This window comes from Coregonus clupeaformis, chromosome 30 (genome assembly GCF_020615455.1).
Source record: "Coregonus clupeaformis isolate EN_2021a chromosome 30, ASM2061545v1, whole genome shotgun sequence".
NCBI classification, from domain to species: Eukaryota; Metazoa; Chordata; class Actinopteri; order Salmoniformes; family Salmonidae; genus Coregonus; species Coregonus clupeaformis.
The window spans coordinates 32297920-32320507 of record NC_059221.1 but is presented as its reverse complement, the minus strand read 5'-3'; the positions used below and the strand labels follow the sequence as shown (position 1 = coordinate 32320507).

Here is a 22588-nt window from a genome sequence, read left to right as displayed (position 1 = left end):
GGTAAGCCAGTTGAGAACAAGTTCTCATTTACAACTGCGACCTGGCCAAGATAAAGCAAAGCAGTGGGTTAAAAACAACAACAACACAGAGTTACATATGGGATAACCAAAACGTACAGTCAAAACACAATAGAAAATGTATATACAGTGTGTGCAAATGTAGTAAGTTATGGAGGTAAGGCAATAAATAGGCCATGGTGCAAAATAATTACAATTTAGTATTAACACTGGAATGATAAATGTGCAGAAGATGATGTGCAAATAGAGATACTGGGGTGCAAATTAACAAAATAAATAACAATATGGGGATGAGGTAGTTGGGTGGGCTAATTACAGATGGGCTGTGTACAGGTGCAGTGATCGGTAAGCTGCTCTGACAACTGATGCTTAAAGTTAGTGAGGGAGATAAGAGTCTCCAGCTTCAGAGATTTTTCCTAGCAGTGATTTATAGATGACCTAGAGCCAGTGGGTTTGGCGACGAATATGTAGTGAGGGCCAGCCAATGAGAGTGTACAGGTCACAATGGTGGGTAGTATATGGGGCTTTGGTGACAAAACGGATGGCACTGTGATATACTACATCCAATTTGCTGAGTAGAGTGTTGGAGGCTATTTTGTAAATGACATCGCCGAAGTCAAGGATCGGTAGGATAGTCCGTTTTATGAGGGCATGTTTGGCAGCATGAGTGAAGGAGGCTTTTGTCACGATCGTTATATGAACCAGACCAAGGCGCAGCGTGATAGGCGTACATCTTTTAATGAGTACTTAGCAACAACAACAAAACAACAAAACGATACGTGAAGCCAAAAGGTTCACCAACACAAACCTATACAGAACAAGATCCCACAATAAACTAGTGCCAAAAGGCTGCCTAAGTATGGTACCCAATCAGAGACAACGAGAATCAGCTGCCTCTGATTGGGAACCACCCTGGCCAACATAGAAAACACAAACTAGAACACAACATAGAAAATAACACATAGAAACTCCACACCCTGGCTCAACATATAAGAGTCCCCAGAGCCAGGGCGTGACAGTACCCCCCCCCCCCCAAAGGCGCGGACTGCGACCGCGCCAACCAAACCCAACAGGGGAGGGGCCGGGTGGGCATTCCGCCTCGGAGGCGGATCCGGCTCCGGGCGTGACCACCACTCTCTCGCTACCCCCCCGTAGCGCCCCTGGTCTGGTCTGGCCCCGCTGGCCGGAGCTGGACTGGACACCGGTGGAGCGGATTGCTCAGGCTCCGGTGTGGAGCAGCTGACCGGTGCTGTGCCGGACTGACGACGCGCACCACTGGCTTGGTGCGGGGAGCAGGAACGGGCCGGACCGGGCTGGCGACGCGCACCACTGGCTTGGTGCGGGGAGCAGGAACGGGCCGGACCGGGCTGACGACGCGCACCACTGGCTTGGTGCGGGGAGCAGGAACGGGCCGGACCGGGCTGACGACGCGCACCACTGACTTGGTCCGGGGAGCAGGAACGGGCCGGACCGGGCTGATGACGCGCACCACTGGCTTGGTGCGGGGAGCAGGAACGGGCCGGACCGGGCTGACGACGCGCACCAATGGCTTGGTGCGGGGTGCAGGAACAGGCCGGACCGGGCTGTTCCTGGCTTGGTGCGGGGAGCAGGAACAGGCCGGACCGGGCTGGCGACGTGCACCACTGGCTTGGTGCGGGGTGCAGGAACAGGCCGGACCGGGCTGTTCCTGGCTTGGTGCGGGGAGCAGGAACAGGCCGGACCGGGCTGGCGACGTGCACCACTGGCTTGGTGCGGGGTGCAGGAACAGGCCGGACCGGGCTGTTCCTGCTCCCCGCACCAAGCCTGTGGTGTGCGTCGTCAGCCCGGTCCGGCCCGTTCCTGCTCCCCGCACCAAGCCAGTGGTGCGCGTCGTCAGCCCGGTCCGCCCGTTCCTGCTCCCCGCACCAAGCCAGTGGTGCACGTCGTCAGCCCGGTCCGGCCCTTTCCTGCTCCCCGCACCAAGCCTGTGGTGCGCGTCGTCAGTCCGGCACAGCCCGTGCCTGTTTCACCGGTGCCTGGTCAGGTACCGGTCAGCTGCTCCACACCGGAGCATAAGCAATCCGCTCCACCGATGTCCAGTCCAGCTCCAGCCAGCGGGGCCAGACCAGACCAGGGGCGCTATGGGGGGGTAGTTAGAGGGTGGTGGTCACGCCCGGAGCCGGATCCGCCTCCGAGGCGGAATGCCCACCCGGCCCCTCCCCTGTTGGGTTTAGTTGGCGCGGTCGCAGTCCGCGCCTTTGGGGGGGGGGGTACTGTCACGCTCTGGCTCTGGGGACTCTTATATGTTGAGCCAGGGTGTGTAGGGTCTATGTTTTGTGTTCTATGTTCAGTTTCTAGTTCATGTGTTTTCTATGTTGGCCGGGGTGGTTCCCAATCAGACGCAACGTGAATCAGCTGTTGCTTGTTGTCTCTGATTGGGAACCATACTTAGCCAGCCTTTTGTGCACTTGTCATTTGTAGGATCTTGTTCCCTGTAGGTTTGTGTGTTTATGACCGAGGACTTCACGTTTCGTTTTGTTGTTTTTGTTGTTTGTATCGTGTTGCTAAGTACTCATTAAAAGATGTACGCATTTCACGCTGCGCCTTGGTCCACTCATTATGACGATCGTGACAGCTTTGTTGTGAAATAGGAAGCAGATTCTAGATTTAACTTTGGATTGGAGATGCTTAATGTGAGTCTGGAAGGAGAGTTTACGGTCTAACCAGACACCTAAGTATTTGTAGTTGTCCACATATTCTAAGTCAGACCCGCCGTTAGTAGTGATTCTAGTCGGGCGGGCAGGTGCAAGCAGCGTTCGATTGAAGAGCATGCATTTAGTTTTACTAGCGTTTAAGAGCAGTTGGAGGCTACGGAAGGAGTGTTGTATGGCATTGAAGCTTGTTTGGAGGTTTGATAACACAGTGTCCAATGAAGGGCCAGATGTATACAAAATGGTGTCGTCTGCGTAGAGGTGGATCTGAGAGTCACCAGCAGCAAGAGCGACATCATTGATATACACAGAGAATAGAGTCGGCCCGAGAATTGAACCCTGTGGCACCCCCATAGAGACTACCAGAGGTCCAGACAACAGGCCCTCCGATTTGACACATTGAACTCTATCTGAGAAGTAGTTGGTGAACCAGGCGAGGCAGTCATTTGAGAAACCAAGGCTATTTAGTCTGCAAATAAGAATGCGGTGATTGACAGAGTCGAAAGCCTTGGCCAGGTCGATGAAGACGGCTGCACAGTTCTGTCTTTTATCGATTGCGGTTATAATATCGCACCCATGACCAGCTCGGAAACCAGATTGCATAGCGGAGAAGGTACGGTGGGATTCGAAATGGTCGGTGATCTGTTTGTTAACTTGTCTTTCAAATACTTTCGAAAGGCAGGGCAGGATGGATATAGGTCTGTAACAATTTGAATCTAGAGTGTCACCCCCTTTGAAGAGGGGGATGACCGCGGCAGCTTTCCAATCTCTGGGGATCTCAGATGATATGAAAGAGAGGTTGAACAGGCTAGTAATAGGGGTTGCAACAATTTCGCCGGCTAATTTTAGAAAGAAAGGGTCCAGATTGTTTAGCGCAGCTGATTTGTAGGGGTCCATATTTTGCAGCTCTTTCAGAACATCAGCTATCTGAATTTGGGTGAAGGAGAAGCGGGGGGGGCTTGCATGGGCAAGTTGCAGCGGAGGGTGCAGAGCTGGTGGCCAGGGTAGGGGTAGCCAGGTGGAAAGCATGGCCTGCCGTAGCAAACTGCTTGTTGAAATTCTCGATTATAGTAGATTTATCGGTGGTGACAGTGTTTCCTAGCCTCAGTGCAGTGGGCAGCTGGGAGGAGGTGCTCTTATTCTCCATGGACTTTACAGTGTCCCAAAACTTTTTGGAGTTAGTGCTACAGGATGCACATTTCTGTTTGAAAAAGCTAGCCTTTGCTTTCCTAACTGATTGTGTATATTGGTTCCTGACTTCCCTGAAAAGTTGCATATCACGGGGGCTGTTCGATGCTAATGCAGTACGCCACAGGATGTTTTTGTGATGGTCAAGGGCAGTCAAGTCTGGGGTGAACCAGGGGCTACAGTGAGGGAAAAATGTATTTGATCCCCTGCTGATTTTGTACGTTTGCCCACTGACAAAGACATGATCAGTCTATAATTTTAATGGTAGGTTTATTTGAACAGTGAGAGACAGAATAACAACAACAAAAAATCCAGAAAAACAATGTTATAAATTGATTTGCATTTTAATGAGGGAAATAAGTATTTGATCCCTCTGCAAAACATGACTTAGTACTTGGTGGCAAAACCCTTGTTGGCAATCACAGAGGTCAGACGTTTCTTGTAGTTGGCCACCAGGTTTGCACACATCTCAGGAGGGATTTTGTTCCACTCCTCTTTGCAGATCTTCTCCAAGTCATTAAGGTTTCGAGGCTGACGTTTGGCAACTCGAACCTTCAGCTCCCTCCACAGATTTTCTATGGGATTAAGGTCTGGAGACTGGCTAGGCCACTCCAGGACCTTAATGTGCTTCTTCTTGAGCCACTCCTTTGTTGCCTTGGCCGTGTGTTTTGGGTCATTGTCATGCTGGAATACCCATCCACGACCCATTTCCAATGCCCTGGCTGAGGGAAGGAGGTTCTCACCCAAGATTTGACGGTACATGGCCCCGTCCATCGTCCCTTTGATGCGGTGAAGTTGTCCTGTCCCCTTAGCAGAAAAACACCCCCAAAGCATAATGTTTCCACCTCCATGTTTGACGGTGGGGATGGTGTTCTTGGGGTCATACATTTTCATACATTTTCCCGCAGCATTCCTCCTCCTCCAAACACGGCAAGTTGAGTTGATGCCAAAGAGCTCGATTTTGGTCTCATCTGACCACAACACTTTCACCCAGCTCTCCTCTGAATCATTCAGATGTTCATTGGCAAACTGCAGACGGGCCTGTATATGTGCTTTCTTGAGCAGGGGGACCTTGCGGTTGCTGCAGGATTTCAGTCCTTCACGGCGTAGTGTGTTACCAATTGTTTTCTTGGTGACTATGGTCCCAGCTGCCTTGAGATCATTGACAAGATCCTCCCGTGTAGTTCTGGGCTGATTCCTCACCGTTCTCATGATCATTGCAACTCCACGAGGTGAGATCTTGCATGGAGCCCCAGGCCGAGGGAGATTGACAGTTCTTTTGTGTTTCTTCCATTTGCGAATAATCGCACCAACTGTTGTCACCTTCTCACCAAGCTGCTTGGCGATGGTCTTGTAGCTTATTCCAGCCTTGTGTAGGTCTACAATCTTGTCCCTGACATCCTTGGAGAGCTCTTTGGTCTTGGCCATGGTGGAGAGTTTGTAATCTGATTGATTGATTGCTTCTGTGAACAGGTGTCTTTTCTACAGGTAACAAGCTGAGATTAGGAGCACTCCCTTTAAGAGTGTGCTCCTAATCTCAGCTCGTTACCTGTATAAAAGACACCTGGGAGCCAGAAATCTTTCTGATTGAAAAGGAGTCAAATACTTATTTCCCTCATTAAAATGCAAATCAATTAATAATATTTTTGAAATGCGTTTTTTTCTGGATTTTTTTGTTGTTATTTTGTCTCTCACTGTTCAAATAAACCTACCATTAACATTATAGACTGATCATGTCTTTGTCAGTGGGCAAACGTACAAAATCAGCAGGGGATCAAATACTTTTTTCCCTCACTGTATATCTGTTCTTAGTTCTGTATGTATCAATGGAGGCAGCTGAGGGGAGAATGGCTCATAATAATGGCTGGAATGGAGTATAATGGCTGGAATGGAGTGAATGGAATGGTATCAAACACATGAAAACCAAAGAAAACATGTTTGATACCATTCCATTCACTCCATTCCAGCCATTATTATGAGCCATCCTCCCCTCAGCACCCTCCATTGGTATGTATGGTAAAGGTAAAAGAATAAATGGTGTATGTATCATTAACAGTCAATGTATGTATCTTTATGGGTCTCCATGTGGAGAAAGACTTGTATTTCCAATTAAAATTGTGTTATATTTATCACAATTTGATGCTGCAATGCTGGATTTTGATTGGTCGGAATAGAAGACTAATTGTGTTCTGCTAGATTGCGTCCAACTAATCAAGAGCTTCCTTCTTGTGTCCTCCCCAGCTGAAAATGATGATCCATTGTCTTTGTGGACATAAGACATCAGCTTCAGTTGCCTCAGCGGTGACTGGTTTTCATGGGTAATTATGCTAAATGACACTACTGGGAATGGGGAGGCTACTAAGCCATCCATCATCGGCTAGTTTATATGAACTGTCATTATGGGCATTATTCAACACCCAATATGCTATGCAGCTACACACACACACACACACGCACGTACACACGCACGCCTACACACACACACACTTTGCCACAAGCTACTAGAGGGTATGTCTCATTGTTAGCGAGTCATTGTTGTGGTGTCAGCTGGTGCCGTCTCGTTTATCACACTGGAAGCTAATGGATGCAGCAACTGCAGGAGGTGGGGAGAAGGAAGGAAGACACACACAGCTGTAAGAGGTTGGGGAGATGAGGCGGGTCGGCACACCAGGCCCCGGGGCCAGAGATGTTTTGTGGTGATGTTTTTCTAGCCTGCTGAGGCTTCGCTATCAGACTGTGTTTCTGACACACTACTGTACATCACAAGGGAATGTTTCCGACATTTTGCTCTCATTGTCTTTTCACGGTTGTTCTAAACTCTCCAAAAGCCAAATGTTTTGGTTTTAAATTATTTATTGTAGTGAACACGTTGGCCTGGGCTACTGTTTACTCTGGCAGGATTTCTTCCCCCGGTATACTGAACCAGAGATTTACATTGCATTTCTAGTCTCCCACCTGGTCCTATAGTACACCTCCATGGTATTAGTAATTAGCAATTGCCTTCATATGCTTTTCCATTCTTGCTATATATTTGCTACAAATCCTTACATGTTTTTTTCTAGATAGCATTTTCTTAAGTATGTAAATCTATTAATTACAAATATAATTACAAATATCTAGTGTCTCTTTTCAGAGATTCAAAACAATGGCCAATTACTACTCAGAGGTTTGATGCAGAATATACACTGAGTGTACAAAACATTAGGAACACCTTCCTAATATTGAGTTGCACCCCCCTTTGCCCTCAGAACAGCCTCAATTCATCGGGGCATGGGCTCTACAAGGTGTCGAAAGCGTTCCACAGGGATGCTGGCCCATTTTGACTCCAATGCTTCCCATGGTTGTGTTAAGTTGTCTGGATGTCCTTTGGGTGGTGGACCATTCTTGATACGCACGGGAAACTGTGGAGCGTGAAAAATCCCAGCAGCGTTGCAGTTCTTGACACACTCAAACCGGTGTGCCTGACACCTACTACCATACCCCGATCAAAGGTACTTAAATATTGTGTTTTTCCCATTCACCCTCTGAATGGCACACATACACAATCCATGTCTCAATTGTCTCAAGGCTTAAAAATCCTTCTCTAACCTGTCTCCTCCCCTTCATCTACATTGATTGAAGTGGATTTAACAAGTGACATCAATAAGGGATCATAGCTTTCACCTGGATTCACCTGGTCAGTCTATGTCATGGAAACAGCAGGTGTTGCTAATGTTTTCTGTTTAGTATTTGAGAGGTCTATTATGGTGACCTAATTTCACAACATCAAAAGCTACTGTACAGAAAACATTACATTATGCTTGAGTGCAGAAATTAACAAATGCAGGACAGTTATTCATATTTTCTATAATTCTTTATTTTTTCTGATTTTTTCTTTTTGTATAACATGACAATCGTGCTTTATCATATGACACCATTTAAATACATATCATGTTAATATTATGTTGTACCTTAGGCAGTGAGACAGTTAAAAATATACAAAACAATATCATTTTTTACTAGACATAGTTTCTATTTTTAACATAATCGTCAATGTCTTCATTGTCATCATAATTTTGTATATTTCTGTTAGATATGTGCTTTAGTTTCTGTGAAAATATTATTGCAGAAAACAGCAACTCCTTTAGAATTTTTTCAACATTTAGACAATAACTTCCAATGTATTACAAACATTCACAGTTACGTGTTTTACACAGTACAGTTTTACAACAAGGTTCCAGAGAAAACTGTGGTAGAGTAACTTTATACAAAAGTGACAGGACATGAACTGTAGCCATTTCACATTTTCACTTAGTTGTTTTGCTTTTCAAAGTAAACTTGTTTTGTTGGATCAAATGCTTTTCACTGTAGCTGCCATAGAAGCAAACTAGCATTGTCTTAACATACCATGGCAAAAGATAAAGCTTTGTGCTTTTCACTAGTAAAGCAAAGACAACGAAAAGAAAATTAGAAACAGACCACTCTTCTACTGGCCTGCACCTATACATCTACATATGTATTGCTGAATACATATTGATCAAACTATAATTGATCATTACACATAAGAGTGAACAAAAAAGGACTATCTTTAAACATAGAGTTGGTCCAATATTGTTTGCTAGCGTACAAAGTGATATTCTGGAGATCAGCCGAGTCATGCAAACAGACTATGGCTTGGTATAAATTGGTTGATAACTGGCTTAAACCCTTCTCTATTCTCGTTTTAGATCTGTCAGGAGACATTTTGGAATTTTCTCTGATGTTACTGAGGAAAGCATGCAAAAAAAGTAAACAGGATTGACTGTCAGCATTAAGGGATAGTCAATGTTTGTAAATCACTTTTCTATACCCTGTGCTTTTGCATTTTATGTACGTTTTTGATACCCTGTGCTTCGCAAACTGAACACTGCATGGCATAGATCATTTTTGCTTTCATCTGCCTACAATTTTGGTCCTCGGTCACAACACTTATAGTAGAAAACATTCTAAAAATAATTCTAAAAAGGTTTAAATCACATTAAAGTAAAAAAAAAAATACAAAAAAAAAAGATAGAATAACAGTCTCTCTCACACAGAAAATATTTTGCAACAGATATACTGGATAAATCCAGGGTTCATAGACTTTAAACTTCTTATTGGCATTGTGCTTCTTCATCAGAGTTCCCTCATTGCCATGTGGCCTGTAATCAGCCCCACAGAGTGCAAGTAAGGCTTAGTAAACAACCACAATAATTTGACCCCGTCCCTTGCACTCTCCCATGGTGACCATTTCGTTCACTAGAACTTCATCTCTACTATAGTCACACTGTATTTACTTGGTTCATGAAGATATTCAACAAATTGCTATTCTATATTTTCAATCGTTTTTTCTCTCTCACAGTATTACACAGTATGCTTACATTTTTTTTTCTTCCCCAGATTACAGTAGATTTTGTGAACACTAACAGTCTTTGATTTTTGTAATTGTAATGCATACCAATAAAAAAAAACATTACCAGGTTGGCTTTACAAATGCAGAAAAATTAAACATGATTTTTCAATCTGGTTTGATCAGATATTGCAGATGGAGGTAGGTGAATCAATTAAAATCTTGGAAGTCCTTGGTAATGTTCGCTGTTGACTACACTTTCTCCATGAGGGTTGTGCCTTGTCTAGACATTGGCCTCTGCGTTGGTTAGGTTGGTAAGGTTGGTTAAGTTGGTTGAGCTCGCTATGTTGGGTGGTGTGATGGCTGGCTCCGTTGGCATTGGGCTAACTGGATTGGGTGGTGGGCTGGTAGGGCTGGTTGGGTTGGCTGGAATGATAGGGACGGTAGGGACGGTTGGGACGGTCGGACTGGTTGGGTTCACAGGGCTAGCCAGAGTAGCTGGAATGGCTGGAGGTGTTGGGCTGGCCGGGGCTGCAGCAACCGGGCTTGTAGCAGTTGGGTTGGCAGGACTAGCCGGGATGGCAGGACTATCTGGGTTGGCAGGGCTATCTGGGTTGGCCGGGTTAGAAGGACTAGCTATGTTGGTCTCCGTAACCACTGTCTCAGGCCCATTCTCCTGTGGCCGTCGGACCACTGCAGGAGGCTGAAACATTATCTGCAGGCGCTGATAAAAATTCACAACAAAACAGTTAATTAAGTAACACAATGAGTGCATCTCCAACATGTCCAGAGAGGAGAACCTGACTGAAATTATATTTTTTACTAGTTCTTAAACACATTTTTTTTAACCATTAGGGTTACATATCAATCATCACCAAATTGCATTGAATATCCATTATGTCGCCATGTTACTTACCTCTTTCCAGGTGCCCTTGAGTCCGAGATACATGTAGACCATGTAACCAGGAATGAGGACCATGGAGGACAGAGCCATGAGCCAGCCCACTCCCTGGCCCCAGGCGGGGAACACATAGTTGTTCAAGGTGAGAGGAACCATTTGGACTGCACTGAACAGGAACACCCCCTGTGGGAGACATGGTACGATCCTAATTAATCCTGACACCACCGCTTCTCAGGCACTTTCTGTCTCTGTCTCAGAATTGCTTGAGGCAGGTCAGTGACTGATTGATTGATTTTATTTGACATAAAAAATAATACATATATACACAGTACAAGGCTTTCTTTAAACGTGACCTGGATTGCACAATAAAGTCAGGGATTTATTTCCATTGTGGTCCCTATTATCACTATTGATGTTATTTGTTCTTTTCATTTTTCATGTCATGATGTTGTATTGGATGTGTATGGTGTACTACTTACGGCCACAATGAGAGGGGTGAAACAGACCCAGCACAGCTTCCACCATATACAGGGCTTGTAGCCAATCATCTCCTGGATGTTGTCATAGAACTTGTTCACACCTGCGAGACAAATGAATGCATGATCAAAGTATTCAAATTCAATTTCTTCCAATTTACCGCTAGTCTGCCATGAATTGTGATGAGGGAGGAGAGGTGGTGTAGTGTAGGACACGTGAGCAGAGATGATGTCCCTAAGGGTAAACAGGGGTTGAAGCTGGACTAATGTCTTTGGACAGGTGGGAGGTTATTCTATCATTCAACTTTCAAATTTACCTAGACCGTCTAGTTCATTCATTGTTCATCACCTCATTTTAGGAACAGAGAAAGAACGCTTTAATTGCTTTTTCACAAACTTGCCTGAGCATACATCACTGTTACAAGTCATTTTGTCATGTTGAAAAAGGGTGTTTCTGATGTATACTGTTCACTGTAATAATGTAGCTTAGTGTGTGTATTTGATGTTGCCTAGAGACTCAACCTACCATAGAACCAGGATATGGAGATGCACTCGAAGAAGACCAGGAAGAGCAGACACATCCCACTGGCAGAGTAGTAGTCGAAGAGCTTGAACACGTACAGGCCTCCCTAGTGACACAACACAGATGGATGAGTCACACTATGATAAGAACCCATATGCAGTGGTCTGTGGTCTCCACATTATATCAATGTCCTCATCTCAGATGGAAAGATGAGTGTTGGGATCTGATTTCAACAGCATGTGTAATCAAACAAACAGAATGGTCTACTCTAAACAAATCTTTTTTTATATAAATTAAATTAAACAGCGATAGTGCTATCCAATGTAATTCCAATGTTTTATCAAATACTGTATCATTGAGCTTGGAGGTTAACTTGATGGTTGGTCATTGACATTAGTGGAATTGACACAGTGACGTGAGAGAGAGAGAGAGAGAGAGAGAGAGAGAGAGAGAGAGAGAGAGAGAGAGAGAGAGAGAGAGAGAGAGAGAGAGAGAGAGAGAGAGAGAGAGAGAGAGGAGAGAGAGAGAGAAGAGAGAGAGAGAGAGAGAGAGAGAGAGAGAATGAGAGAGAGAGAGAGAGAGAGAGAGAGAGAGAGAGAGAGAGAGAGAGAGAGAGAGAGAGAGAGAGAGCTGGCGTGTTCTGTGGTGTGCTGTGGTGTGCTATACCTGTGTGATGTTGGACAGGCCGATCAAGTAGGAGACCAGGCAGACAGCAGCGATAAAGAGCTCTCTCCTGCCCCTCAGTGCCCTGGGAAACTCATCCACCAGAGCTGTTATAAAGCCCTCCACTGTGCAGAACTACACACACAAAATGGGGGCCGCTCAGTTAAAAAGGGGAGATATTTACAGTACTTTCCTTAGTATCTATGCAAGGCAACACTTAATGTTTCTTCTATAATTGATACTGTTGTTCCTATTTGTAATATTTTCACAATAAATGCATTTTTATCAACTGCATAATTTGTTAAATTGTTATTTGTATAAAGAAAAAACTTCAAAGGACCAGAAAAGTGCAATTGTATATTACTGGGACATGGATCCCTAGAAGGATAGTATCCCTGTTGTACATTCATTTTACTGAATGGGCAAATATACATTTGTTTATTTATAACATGGTGGTTCATGTAGTAGTATGATAACCATGTAACAGTTGTAACTAATGACCAAGATTATGGATATTGATGGATTATATTGAATTAATTCAGATCATGGAAAGCAATAGATTGTAATAACCTACATATTATCCAGAACTACCTAAATAAATGGTAAAAAAAGTATATATATATTTTATTTAGATTTTGTATAAATATATATACAGTGCATTCGGAAAGTATTAAGACCCCTTCACTTTTTCCACATTTTGTCACGTTACAGCCATATTCTAAAAGGGATTAAATAGTTTTTTCCCCTTATCAATCTGCACACAATACCCCATAATGACAGAACAAAAACTTCTTTTTTTTGTGCTAATTTATAAAATAAAATAAACAGAGAAATCACATTTACGTAAGTATTCAGACCCTTTACTCACTACTTTGTTGAAGCACCTTAGGCAGCGATTACAGCCTTGAGTATTCTTGGGTATGACGCTACAAGCTTGGCACACCTGTATTTGGGGAGTTTCTCCCATTCTTCTCCACAGATCATCTCAAGCTCTATCAGGTTTGATGGGGAGCGTCGCTGCACAGCTATTTTCAGGTCTCTCCAGAGAAGTTTGATCGGGTTCAAGTCCGGGCTCTGGCTGGGCCACTCAAGGACATTCAGAGACTTGTCCCGAAGCCACTCCTGTGTTGTCTTGGCTGTGTGCTTAGGGTCGTTGTCCTGTTGGAAGGTGAACCTTCGTCCCAGTCTGAGGTCCTGAGCATCCTGGAGCAGGTTTTCATCAAGGATCTCTCTGTACTTTGCTCTGTTTATCTTTCCCTCTATATTTATTAGTCTCCCAGTCCCTGCCGTTGAAAAACATCCCCACAGCATGATGCTGCCACCACCATGCTTCACCATAGGGATGGTGCCAGGTTTCCTCCAGACGTGACGCTTGGCATTCAGGCCAAAGAGTTCAATCTTGGTTTCATCAGACCAGAGAATCTTGTTTCTCATGGTCTGAGAGTCCTTAGGTGCCTCTTGGCAAAATCCAAGCGGGCTGTCATGTGCCTTTTACTGAGGAGTGGCTTCCGTATGGCCACTCTACCATAAAGGCCTGATTGGTGGCATGCTGCATAGATGGTTGTCCTTCTGGAAGGTTCTCTCATCTCCACAGAGGAACTCTGGAGGTCTGTCAGAGTGACCATCGGGTTCTTGGTCACCTCCCTGAGCAAGGCCCTTCTACCCCAATTGCTCAGTTTGGCCGGGCGGCCAGCTCTAGGAAGAGTCTTGGTGGTTCCAAACTTCTTCCATTTAAGAATGATGGAGGCCACTGTTCTTGGGGACCTTCAATGTTGCAGACATTTTTTGGTACCCTTCCCCAGATCTGTGCCTCGACACAATTCTGTCTCGGAGCTCTACGGACAATTCTTATAGAGACATGTGTGTGCCTTTCCAAATCATGTCCAATCAATTGAATTTACCACAGGTGGACTACAATCAAGTTGTAGAAACATCTCAAGGATGATCAATGGAAACAGAATTCCACCTGAGCTCAATTTCGAATCTCATAGCAAAGGGTCTGAATACTTATGTAAATAAGGTATTTCTGTTTTTATTTTGAATACATCTGCACAAGAAAATAAAAACCTGTTTTCGCTTTGTCATTATGGGGTATTGTGTATAAGGCTGTATTAGAATTAGGCTGTAACGTAACAAAATGTGGAAAAAGTGAAGGGGTCTGAATACTTTCCGAATGCACTGTACTGTATATACACTACATGACCAAAAGTATGTGTACACCTGATCGTTGAACATCTCATTCCAAAATCATGGGCATTAATATGGAGTTGGTTCCCCCTTTGCTGCTATAACAGCCTCCACTCTTCTGGGAAGGCTTTCCACCAGATGTTGGAACATTGCTGTGTGGACTTGCTTCCATTCAGCCACAAGAGCATTAGTGAGGTCTGGCACTGATGTTGGGCTATTAGGCCTGGCTCGCAGTCGGTGTTCCAATTCATCCCAAAGGTGTTCGATGGGGTTAAGGTCAGGGCTCTGTGCAGGCCAGTCAAGTTCTTCCACACCGATCTCGACAAACCATTTCTGTATGGACATCGCTTTTTGCACGGGGGCATTGTCATGCTGAAACAGGAAAGGGCCTTCCCCAAACTTTTGCCACAAAGTTGGAAGCACACAATCGTCTAGAAGGTAATTGTATGCTGTAGCATTAAGATTTCCCTTCACTGGAACTAAGGGGCCTAGCCTGAAACATGAAAAACAGCCCCACACCATTATTCCTCCTCCACCAAACTTTACAGTTGGCACTATGCATTCGGGCAGGTCGTGTTCTCCTGGCATCCGCCAAACCCAGATTTGTCTGTCAGACTGCCAAATTGTGATTCATGACTCCAGAGAACGCGTTTCCACTGCTCCAAAGTCCAATGGCGGCGAGCCTTACACCACTCCAGCCGACGCTTGGCATTGTGCATGGTGATCTTAGGCTTGTGTGCTGCTGCTTGGCCATGGATACCCATTTCATGAAGCTCCCGACAAACAGTTATTGTGCTGACGTTGCATGGCTGTGTGCTCGATTTTATACACCTGTCAGCAACGGGTGTGGCTGAAACAGCCGAATCCACTAATTGGAAAGGGTGTCCACATACCTTTGTATATATAGTGTATTTTGATTAGTTTCTAAGCACTAGCAACCCCATTTTGGCAGCCACCTTGAAAATATAACTTTAACATGTAAAATAGCCATTTATCTTGCTGTATGTACAAACATTTACAATTCCATTCGATATAAAAAATAAAGGTTAGTCACAAATATAGTCAGAGCACAAGTGTGTAATGTTGTGATTTATCTGTTTTGTGTAAACGGGAGTAGCAGCATTTAGTATAATTGCTAGCAGACTCAGTGGCCTTAGAGTTAGGCTACCAAAATATCATACACAAGGTGAAAGCATGAGAACAGAGCACCCGGGGGCAGAGAGAGAGGTGATATAGTTGCATTAAAAGGAGTTGACAGTAAAAGTCAAGGCTCAGCTACAATATATCTGTCCACTAGGAAAAAATTGAAATTAGCCCTGTTTGCTTCTCATGTGGAGAGACCAGAGAAAACCAGTGTCATACATACCTGTGCTTACACATTTAGATCAGAACCTAAGTAGCCTGGTCCCAGATCTGTAGGTGTTTTAGCCAACTCCCCTGACATGGCATGACAACAATAGTGAGAGGATTGGGCTGAAGCGCCAACAGATCTGAGAGCAGTCACTGAAAACAGCCTTACCTGACTGTCAATCCCCAGCATCAGCAGCATTGAGAAGAACAGGATAGCCCAGAGAGGAGAAATAGGCAGCTGGGTCACAGCCTCAGGGTACGCCAGAAAAGCCAGGCCTGGACCTGCATACCAAACACACAACACAACACATTAGCTCACAGTTCTCCAAGCTGCATTTCTCTGTGTTGATTGAAGCAGTGAGCAGGAGTCAGAATAGACAGCATTACTCCCCTATTGTGCTCTGAGGGTGCATTGAGTTTACCTGAAGCTGCGACTTCTTGTATGGGCCTGTTAGTCACATTCGCCATGAAGCCCACAATAGAGAAGATGACAAGGCCCGCAAACATGCTGGTGAAGGAGTTGATGCAGCACACTATGATAGAGTCTCTGGGGGAAAGAAACATGAAAACGTCCTGTTGTCACAGCTTAAGGTGATCTGTCATCTCTTCTGTAACATCATCATGGATTCCTAAAAAGGCCCTTCTCAGGAGAGAGAGCTTATTCCTTATTATTGCTGAGTGGAAAACATATCCCTGCTTAATAACATATTTATATTGGCCACATAAGGTGTGCAATCAGATTGTAAAAAATATGCAATTTGCTTTTTGTATAACATTCCAATGGGGAACAATGTTATTTTTTCCAAATAAGCTTAATATCACAGTAATACCTAAATATTAAATAACGCAATGTCCATTTCTAATGGATGCCAAGCCCCTATTTGCAAAGAAGAGTTTTCCAAAATCAATCCTTATTTATAAACCTAATTGCATGATATAAAGTGTGGCCTGTAGCTAAATAATATTGGGTCGCTAATAAACAACAAGTCAATTGAAATAAACGCAAGTTGAGACTGTATCATTATATAACTGATGAACAATTTGTGTGACCTAGAACCATGGATGTGCTGTTTGGGGAAGAGGTTGTGAAATTGTTGTTCATTTGATGTATGCTATCCACATCCAAAGCCATATGAAGGACCCCATATCAGACTGAATCATAATATACTGAACAAAAATATAAACGCAACATGTAAAGTGTTAGTGAGTATTTTTCCTTTGCCAAGATAATCCATCCACCTGACAGGTGTGACATATAAAGAAGCTGATTAAACCGCATGATCATTACATCTTGTGCTGGGGACAATAAAAGGCCACTCTACAATGTGCAGTTTTGTCACACAACACAATGCCACAGATGTCTCATGTTTTGAGGGAGCGTGCAATTGGCATGCTGACTGCAGGAATGTCCACCAGAGCTGTGCCAGATAATTGAATGTTAATTTGTCTACCATAAGCCGCCTCCAAGCCGCCCTTTTGTGGGAATGTTTTTTTTTTGATTGGGTGGGCATATGCCCTCCCAGGCCCACCTAAGGCTGTGCCCCTGCCCAGTCATGTGAAATCCATAGATTAGGGCCTAATGAATTTATTTCAATTTGACTGATTTCCTTAAATGAACTGTAACTCAGTAAAATAGTTGAAATTGTTGCATGTTGCGTTTATATTTTTGTTCAGTATACTTTATCGATTGTTATAACGTTGATTTAGGCTTCTCATTGTACATGGCTGATAGAAAGGTCCACTTTACAGTCACATTTACTGTTAAGGTATACTGGTCTAATGGTTGCATTTTCAGGTCTTGTCTGATACATTATCTTTCCATTTAATAGAAGCCTACCTCCATCTTACCTGTAAACATTATTATTAAAAGGGTTATAGCTGCCAAGAGCTATCAGTGAGCCCAGTCCCAAACCGTAGGAGAAAAATATCTGAGTGGCAGCATCCAGCCATACCTGACAAAGGGAGAGAACCATTTAGCCGTTTGACAAAGGAGGCTGAAAAATGAATGACTCCCATACAGGTATTTATCTTACATATAATGATAAGTTCATTCATTACCTCAGATTCTTTTAGTTTTTCAAAGTTAGGGGTGATATAGAAGAGAATTCCATCCATAGCACCAGGTAGAGTCACTCCACGGCAGAACAGAATGAAAAGCATGAAATAGGGGTACGTGGCTGAGAAGTACACAACCTAGAAAATGAAATAAATGAGTCAACATCAGCAGGAAATGAATGCATGTTAACACTGTTAGGTGCAGATGAGCTATACGAATTAACGCATTTGCAATTCAGTCTCTACTTAAACAAAGGCCTTTTCATTAGAGAGGAAAACCAATGGATGTATTGTCCTCCAATCTCTCGCACAGAGAACAGAAACAATTTAATTAGACGCCGTCTCACTATGCTTTTATTATACCCCATATGAGATTTGAAAGCAAAAAACGCAGGGTGTGGGGGGAGGGGGGTGTTGCGTTTTATGACCACAACTAATTTAATTTTCTATGGTCACATGACACATTAGATTTCCAAAACGTAGCAACACCAGGGGGTAACATTGTTCCAACTGAAGGGGAGAGGAGGGGGGAAAAAAACAGATTTTAGAGGGCTTGTTCGCTCCTCCTCATCATCATCAAATTTCCCCCCAATTCTGTATCAGGAGAATTGGAATTAGAGAAGGCCCCATGAGCCTGAATATGATTACTGAACATGAGGGTTTGATGTCTCTCCTCTCATTCTAAAAGTCTATCTGGGCAATAGTCAGTGCAATATAAATGATTGATGAAGGTGATATGACAACGATTAATATTGCATCACTGTCACACATTGGATGACAGAGAGCTTTTCCATTTACCTAAATCTGCCATGAGAAACCAATCTCTTACCTTGCCAGTCCAGCTCACCCCTTTCCAGATACAGAAGTACACTAGGACCCAAGCGATGGCCAGTGTTATTGCCAGTGGTGCTCGGATCTGCCCTGGTTTTTCCAAGCCATCGGTCATTTGATGCATGTTGCGCCTATAAGATCAGAACGAGTAACAATAAGACTATTATACAGACTGGGAGAATGCTTTGCAGCAAAGGGAATTTCCTTTTATACTTCTCAAGCAGTCATGCAGGGTACTGTAATGCTGTGCTGAAGCAACAAAAAACAAAACAAGCAGTCAATGTCTTACTCCCAAAACTCCATCACCGCACTGGTAAGATTGGTGTTATCAACTATACTGTAGTTTGAGTAACACTTTTCTGTGTTCCATGGATTGCCACATGAGCTCCATGGAAGTTCCTGAAAAACAGAAAGATAACGTAGAAAAACTGAAGCATAATGTATGCTTTCCTCCTTGACACAATGAGAGATCTCACATGGCATCAACAAGCATGTTACAATCCTCAGAGAGCAGAGAGCAAAGCTGGAACCCGTGTTTGTGTCATCCCCATGTGGTTTGTAGGAGGTAAAGGTGTGGTACTTACAGTGGTAAAGGAGTTGTAGAGATAGTAAATGGCCCAGGCAATGATGACAATGTAATAAATGTTAAGCCAGAAGGCCAGGACAGCTGCTGCAAGGCCAACACCTATGAGATGGAAATTGATGACATTTTTTGTGCATGCTCCTAACACTCCAGCATATTCACAGAGACTTACAGAAGAACACTTTGTATCTTTTGTTGTTGATGATCATGATGGCCATAATTACCATACAATAAAGATAGGTGCACAAGGGGCCACCTGACTACTAGGAATTTGATTTGATACAAAAAAAATGCTTTTAGACATAAAGTAAGAGCATGGCATGAGTAGAATGCATACCTTTGAACACAGGAGCCAGTTTCCAGACGCCAAGCCCACCAATTGAGGTGTACTGACCAAGAGCGGTCTCCAGCAGGAACAGGGGCATCCCAGCAAATATGAGTGTCAAAAAATAGGGGATCAAGAAGGCTCCTGCATTGACACAAGTAAATCAAACCAAATATAAATGGCAGAATAAAACAAGACATGAGCAATGGAATGTTACTTACAGCCCACTGTGGAAGCTAATTGGAATCATATTAAATTAGGAAATGAAAAATGCGTATCTGCGCTCTTACACAAGGGACATTGAGGTATTCACTTTTCATAATAATTAGGGTGCTCGAAATCGACGAAGCACTTAGGCCTACTGAAGAGTGAAATTAGTTAGGTTATATGTAGGTTATATATTACTTTTTTAAATCGTGTTTACCTCCACCGTTTTTTCCACAGAGATATGGAAATCTCCATACGTTGCCCAGTCCAATTGCATAACCTACACAGGACAGAAGGAAATCGAATCTCCCTCCCCATGTTTCTCTTTCGGGAAGATCCTTTTTCGTCTTTTCCCCTTTCACGTCCAGTGACTTGGGTTTGTCATTAGTTGCCACTTCGTTAAGTTCTGTTACTTGTCCATCCGTTTTGGTGCCGTTCGTCGCCATGTCTCTCGATTTGGTAGTGGTCCTGGCCTTTGAAAGGGGAGCTTCAGCACCAGTCCACGCAGACAGCAGCTTCGCGGTTTTTGGAAAACCTCTTAACCAAATGTTTGGAAGCAGGTGAAGGCTATGGGGACACGGCTCGTCTGTTGCCGTTAACCTGGAATTGGTGAATACAGTGATTTGTCGGTTTTTGAGTGCGCACTCAAATTGGGAAATTGATTAAACAACATGATTACGTTTACAATTTATTAGCTCCAGAATGGGAATGCAATTTAAGAACGAATTCAATAATGACTGAATTACAAACCGCTGGCATTTACAGGCATTGTATGTAGCTTGACTGTTCAATACACACCAAGGCTATTTGTAAGCAACTGAAAATAAAATGCATTTTCAAAGTTAGATTTTTTTCGATCGATTCCACTCTAGACACTAATAACAGTCTCGCCAAATATATGCAATGCAGAGTCTGAGACACAACAATGCTATCAAAAAACAATGATGGCACATTAATGATGGCATAGGACTTTTTCTCCCATATAACAACGCAGACGATAAGGTTGTGCGTAGGTTGATTATAGGCTATATAGCCGACTTCTCTCACCCCCAATATTCTTACAATCAAATCAACACAATTTGCAATTGAATACAGTCCAATGTCGAGTATGCCCATCACCAAATGCATCATCATTTGCAAAGAAAAAAACTTTCAGACATTGTTATAATCCAAGCCATCCAGCTCACGCGTAAAACGCAACATCGCAACATAACATTCGACAATTACATATGCATATCCAATCTGAGAGAGCAACAATTACACCGTGCAACTGACACATGCAGATAAGCTTACTTATTACCGATGCACTACCTATGCACTGATTTAAGTGGACAGAAAAACCGAGAGCAATGTCTCAACCAAACTGAATCACAATTGCATTGGGGAGACAAAGGAATGCCCAAAGCGTAAAGCTTTACGCACCAGGCTGCACAAATAGCCTTCCATTACATTCGAGGAATAGAGAACCAAATGCACTCCTATATGACAAAAAATGTACACAGTTATATGAACCATTCAATCATCCAGGAGAGCCGTCTATTCTGCATTTAATTGGCTATAAAACAAGGTCCTTTATTACCTAAAGTCATTATGGTTACAACAGTTCCATACTGTCACGTTAAACTACGAGTTAAATCACCGTCTTGCTTGCTGCTTTATCACTGACTATGAACGATTCACGGAATTGTAACACCGCGAAACGCATTGGTATGGAATTCACACACACATAAAATAATCCAATTTACTCACAATGAAGCTGCGCTCTCTGCCACCGAGGATGTGCTGTCTGCCACAAATCTCGAAACGAGGTATCCGTAGATTCCCTCTGAAGTTGTAAACTTCCAGTTTTACTTGGAACATAAAGATATTGTTTTTCCATTAAAAGACTTGGAACAAGCGCCAAAAGTGTCCTAGAGGAGAGCTCACACCTATCCCGCTGCGGGGAGCTGTCCAGCGGCGCGCGGTGCTGACGAGGTGGCTAAATCAACACGAGAAGCAGCCGCTTCGCGACTGTCTAACATCAACAACCTGAAACGTTGAGGGGAGCGCAATTCTCAACTCCCATCTACATAGCGTCAATGTCATCTGAAAGTCGCCCCCCCTCCTCCTCCGTGTACACATCCAACACTGACATCGCGATGGAGCATGTTCTCTCAATATTTCATTATTTTTTGTTTAGTTTTCACTGTTTTACTAATGAGCAAATTCTGATAAATTCTAAAGCAGTTGTCAGACTTAGTTTACTTAATATTCACCATTAGGCTAACAAACAAGTTTATCCGACGATATCACACCAATAACCTATTGACCACCTCATTTTACACTAAATTTAGAAAATAGGCTTTGTCATGGTCTTCAAATTGAGGAAAATTCGAAAACACCTTATTCTCAGCCCCCAGCCCCTAGCCCCTAGCCCCCAACCCCAAAACATGTCACCCCAACCCACCTCAACCCTACTCAAATGAAATGTCCTCTCGGAGTGTCAAATGCAAACATATCGAGGGCAGTGTTAGCACGACAAGCATATTTGGAAGGTGAGGCCAGTCGGCGGCTGTATGCTTTCTGACAAGTGTGAAAAGGGAGCTCGTCAATAAAGGGAGGGGGCACTGGCTGATTGTCGAACTCTGCCTGTAATCGTTTTAGCCTACCGTCTTTAGAAATGAATGATGATGTAAGAGGAATAAACTCACCCAATTAAGAATAATGTAACTCACAAATTCAAATAAATGTGTGGCTTCAAGCTGTACAATTCAAACTGCAAGAGATTTGACCGATGTGGTTGTCCTAAACGTGAATACAACAAGCCAAACGGAGTTTGAGCTGAAGTGTCTGTTTTGAAATGTCTTGTTGTAACCATAGAAATAAGGCAAAAAGAAAACAACATTACCCTCTATGGATTCTTCACAAAAACAAGTTTTGACGTCAGTGGTAAGTTGTACTATATTACAAAATTATTGTACCCTGATGCAGGTTAATAATCAACTGTATTGAAAGTATTCGGAAATAAGAGGAAAAATGTATCATCATACATAGATAAAGTTTTTAAAATATATATACAAATGTTTTTTTCCCCATATCAGGTCAGTGCCAAAAGTTTTTTGGGTAAAATAGACCTCATTATTATTGCCTGAACTCTGTTGAAGCATAGCAGATTAAGTAAAACATTTTGTCGGCATTGCCTGTGACATATTTTTCACAAAACAAAGAAGCAAGAGTTGTCACTTTTTTTTATTTTTTATTTAGT

The 22588-nt window shown here is 43.4% G+C and overlaps 1 protein-coding gene across 2 annotated transcripts; it reads right to left on the bottom strand.

Annotated features, from left to right (window-relative positions):
* Window positions 1-7741: 7741 nt before the first annotated feature.
* Window positions 7742-21864, bottom strand: LOC121545413 (sodium- and chloride-dependent GABA transporter 1). 2 transcript variants are annotated; one of them, XM_041855931.2, is made up of 15 exons: window positions 21791-21864; window positions 19562-19944; window positions 19150-19281; window positions 18814-18914; window positions 18519-18628; window positions 18228-18360; window positions 17402-17536; window positions 17192-17295; window positions 15766-15890; window positions 15513-15625; window positions 11810-11941; window positions 11147-11249; window positions 10624-10724; window positions 10160-10327; window positions 7742-9967 (listed from the first exon to the last, which is right to left on the bottom strand). In XM_041855931.2, exons 2-15 carry the CDS (start codon window positions 19788-19790, stop codon window positions 9527-9529), a joined length of 2127 nt encoding a protein of 708 aa, XP_041711865.2. In that variant the 5' UTR covers window positions 19791-19944; window positions 21791-21864; the 3' UTR covers window positions 7742-9526. The 2 variants fall into 2 exon arrangements, with proteins under 2 accessions (XP_041711865.2, XP_041711864.2); XM_041855930.2 differs by lacking the exon at window positions 21791-21864 and adding an exon at window positions 21094-21722.
* Between the last annotated feature and the right edge of the window lie 724 nt (window positions 21865-22588).

Excerpts from the sequence above, each read along its gene's own strand:
- LOC121545413 (XM_041855931.2), bottom strand. The coding sequence starts at position 19,790 with ATGGCGACGAACGGCACCAAAACGGATGGACAAGTAACAGAACTTAAC. Across the intron at positions 18,629-18,813 it reads TCTACAACTCCTTTACCACT|GAACTTCCATGGAGCTCATG; the intron begins GTAAGTACCACA and ends TCTGTTTTTCAG. Across the intron at positions 17,537-18,227 it reads GGGTGAGCTGGACTGGCAAG|GTTGTGTACTTCTCAGCCAC; the intron begins GTAAGAGATTGG and ends TTCATTTTCTAG.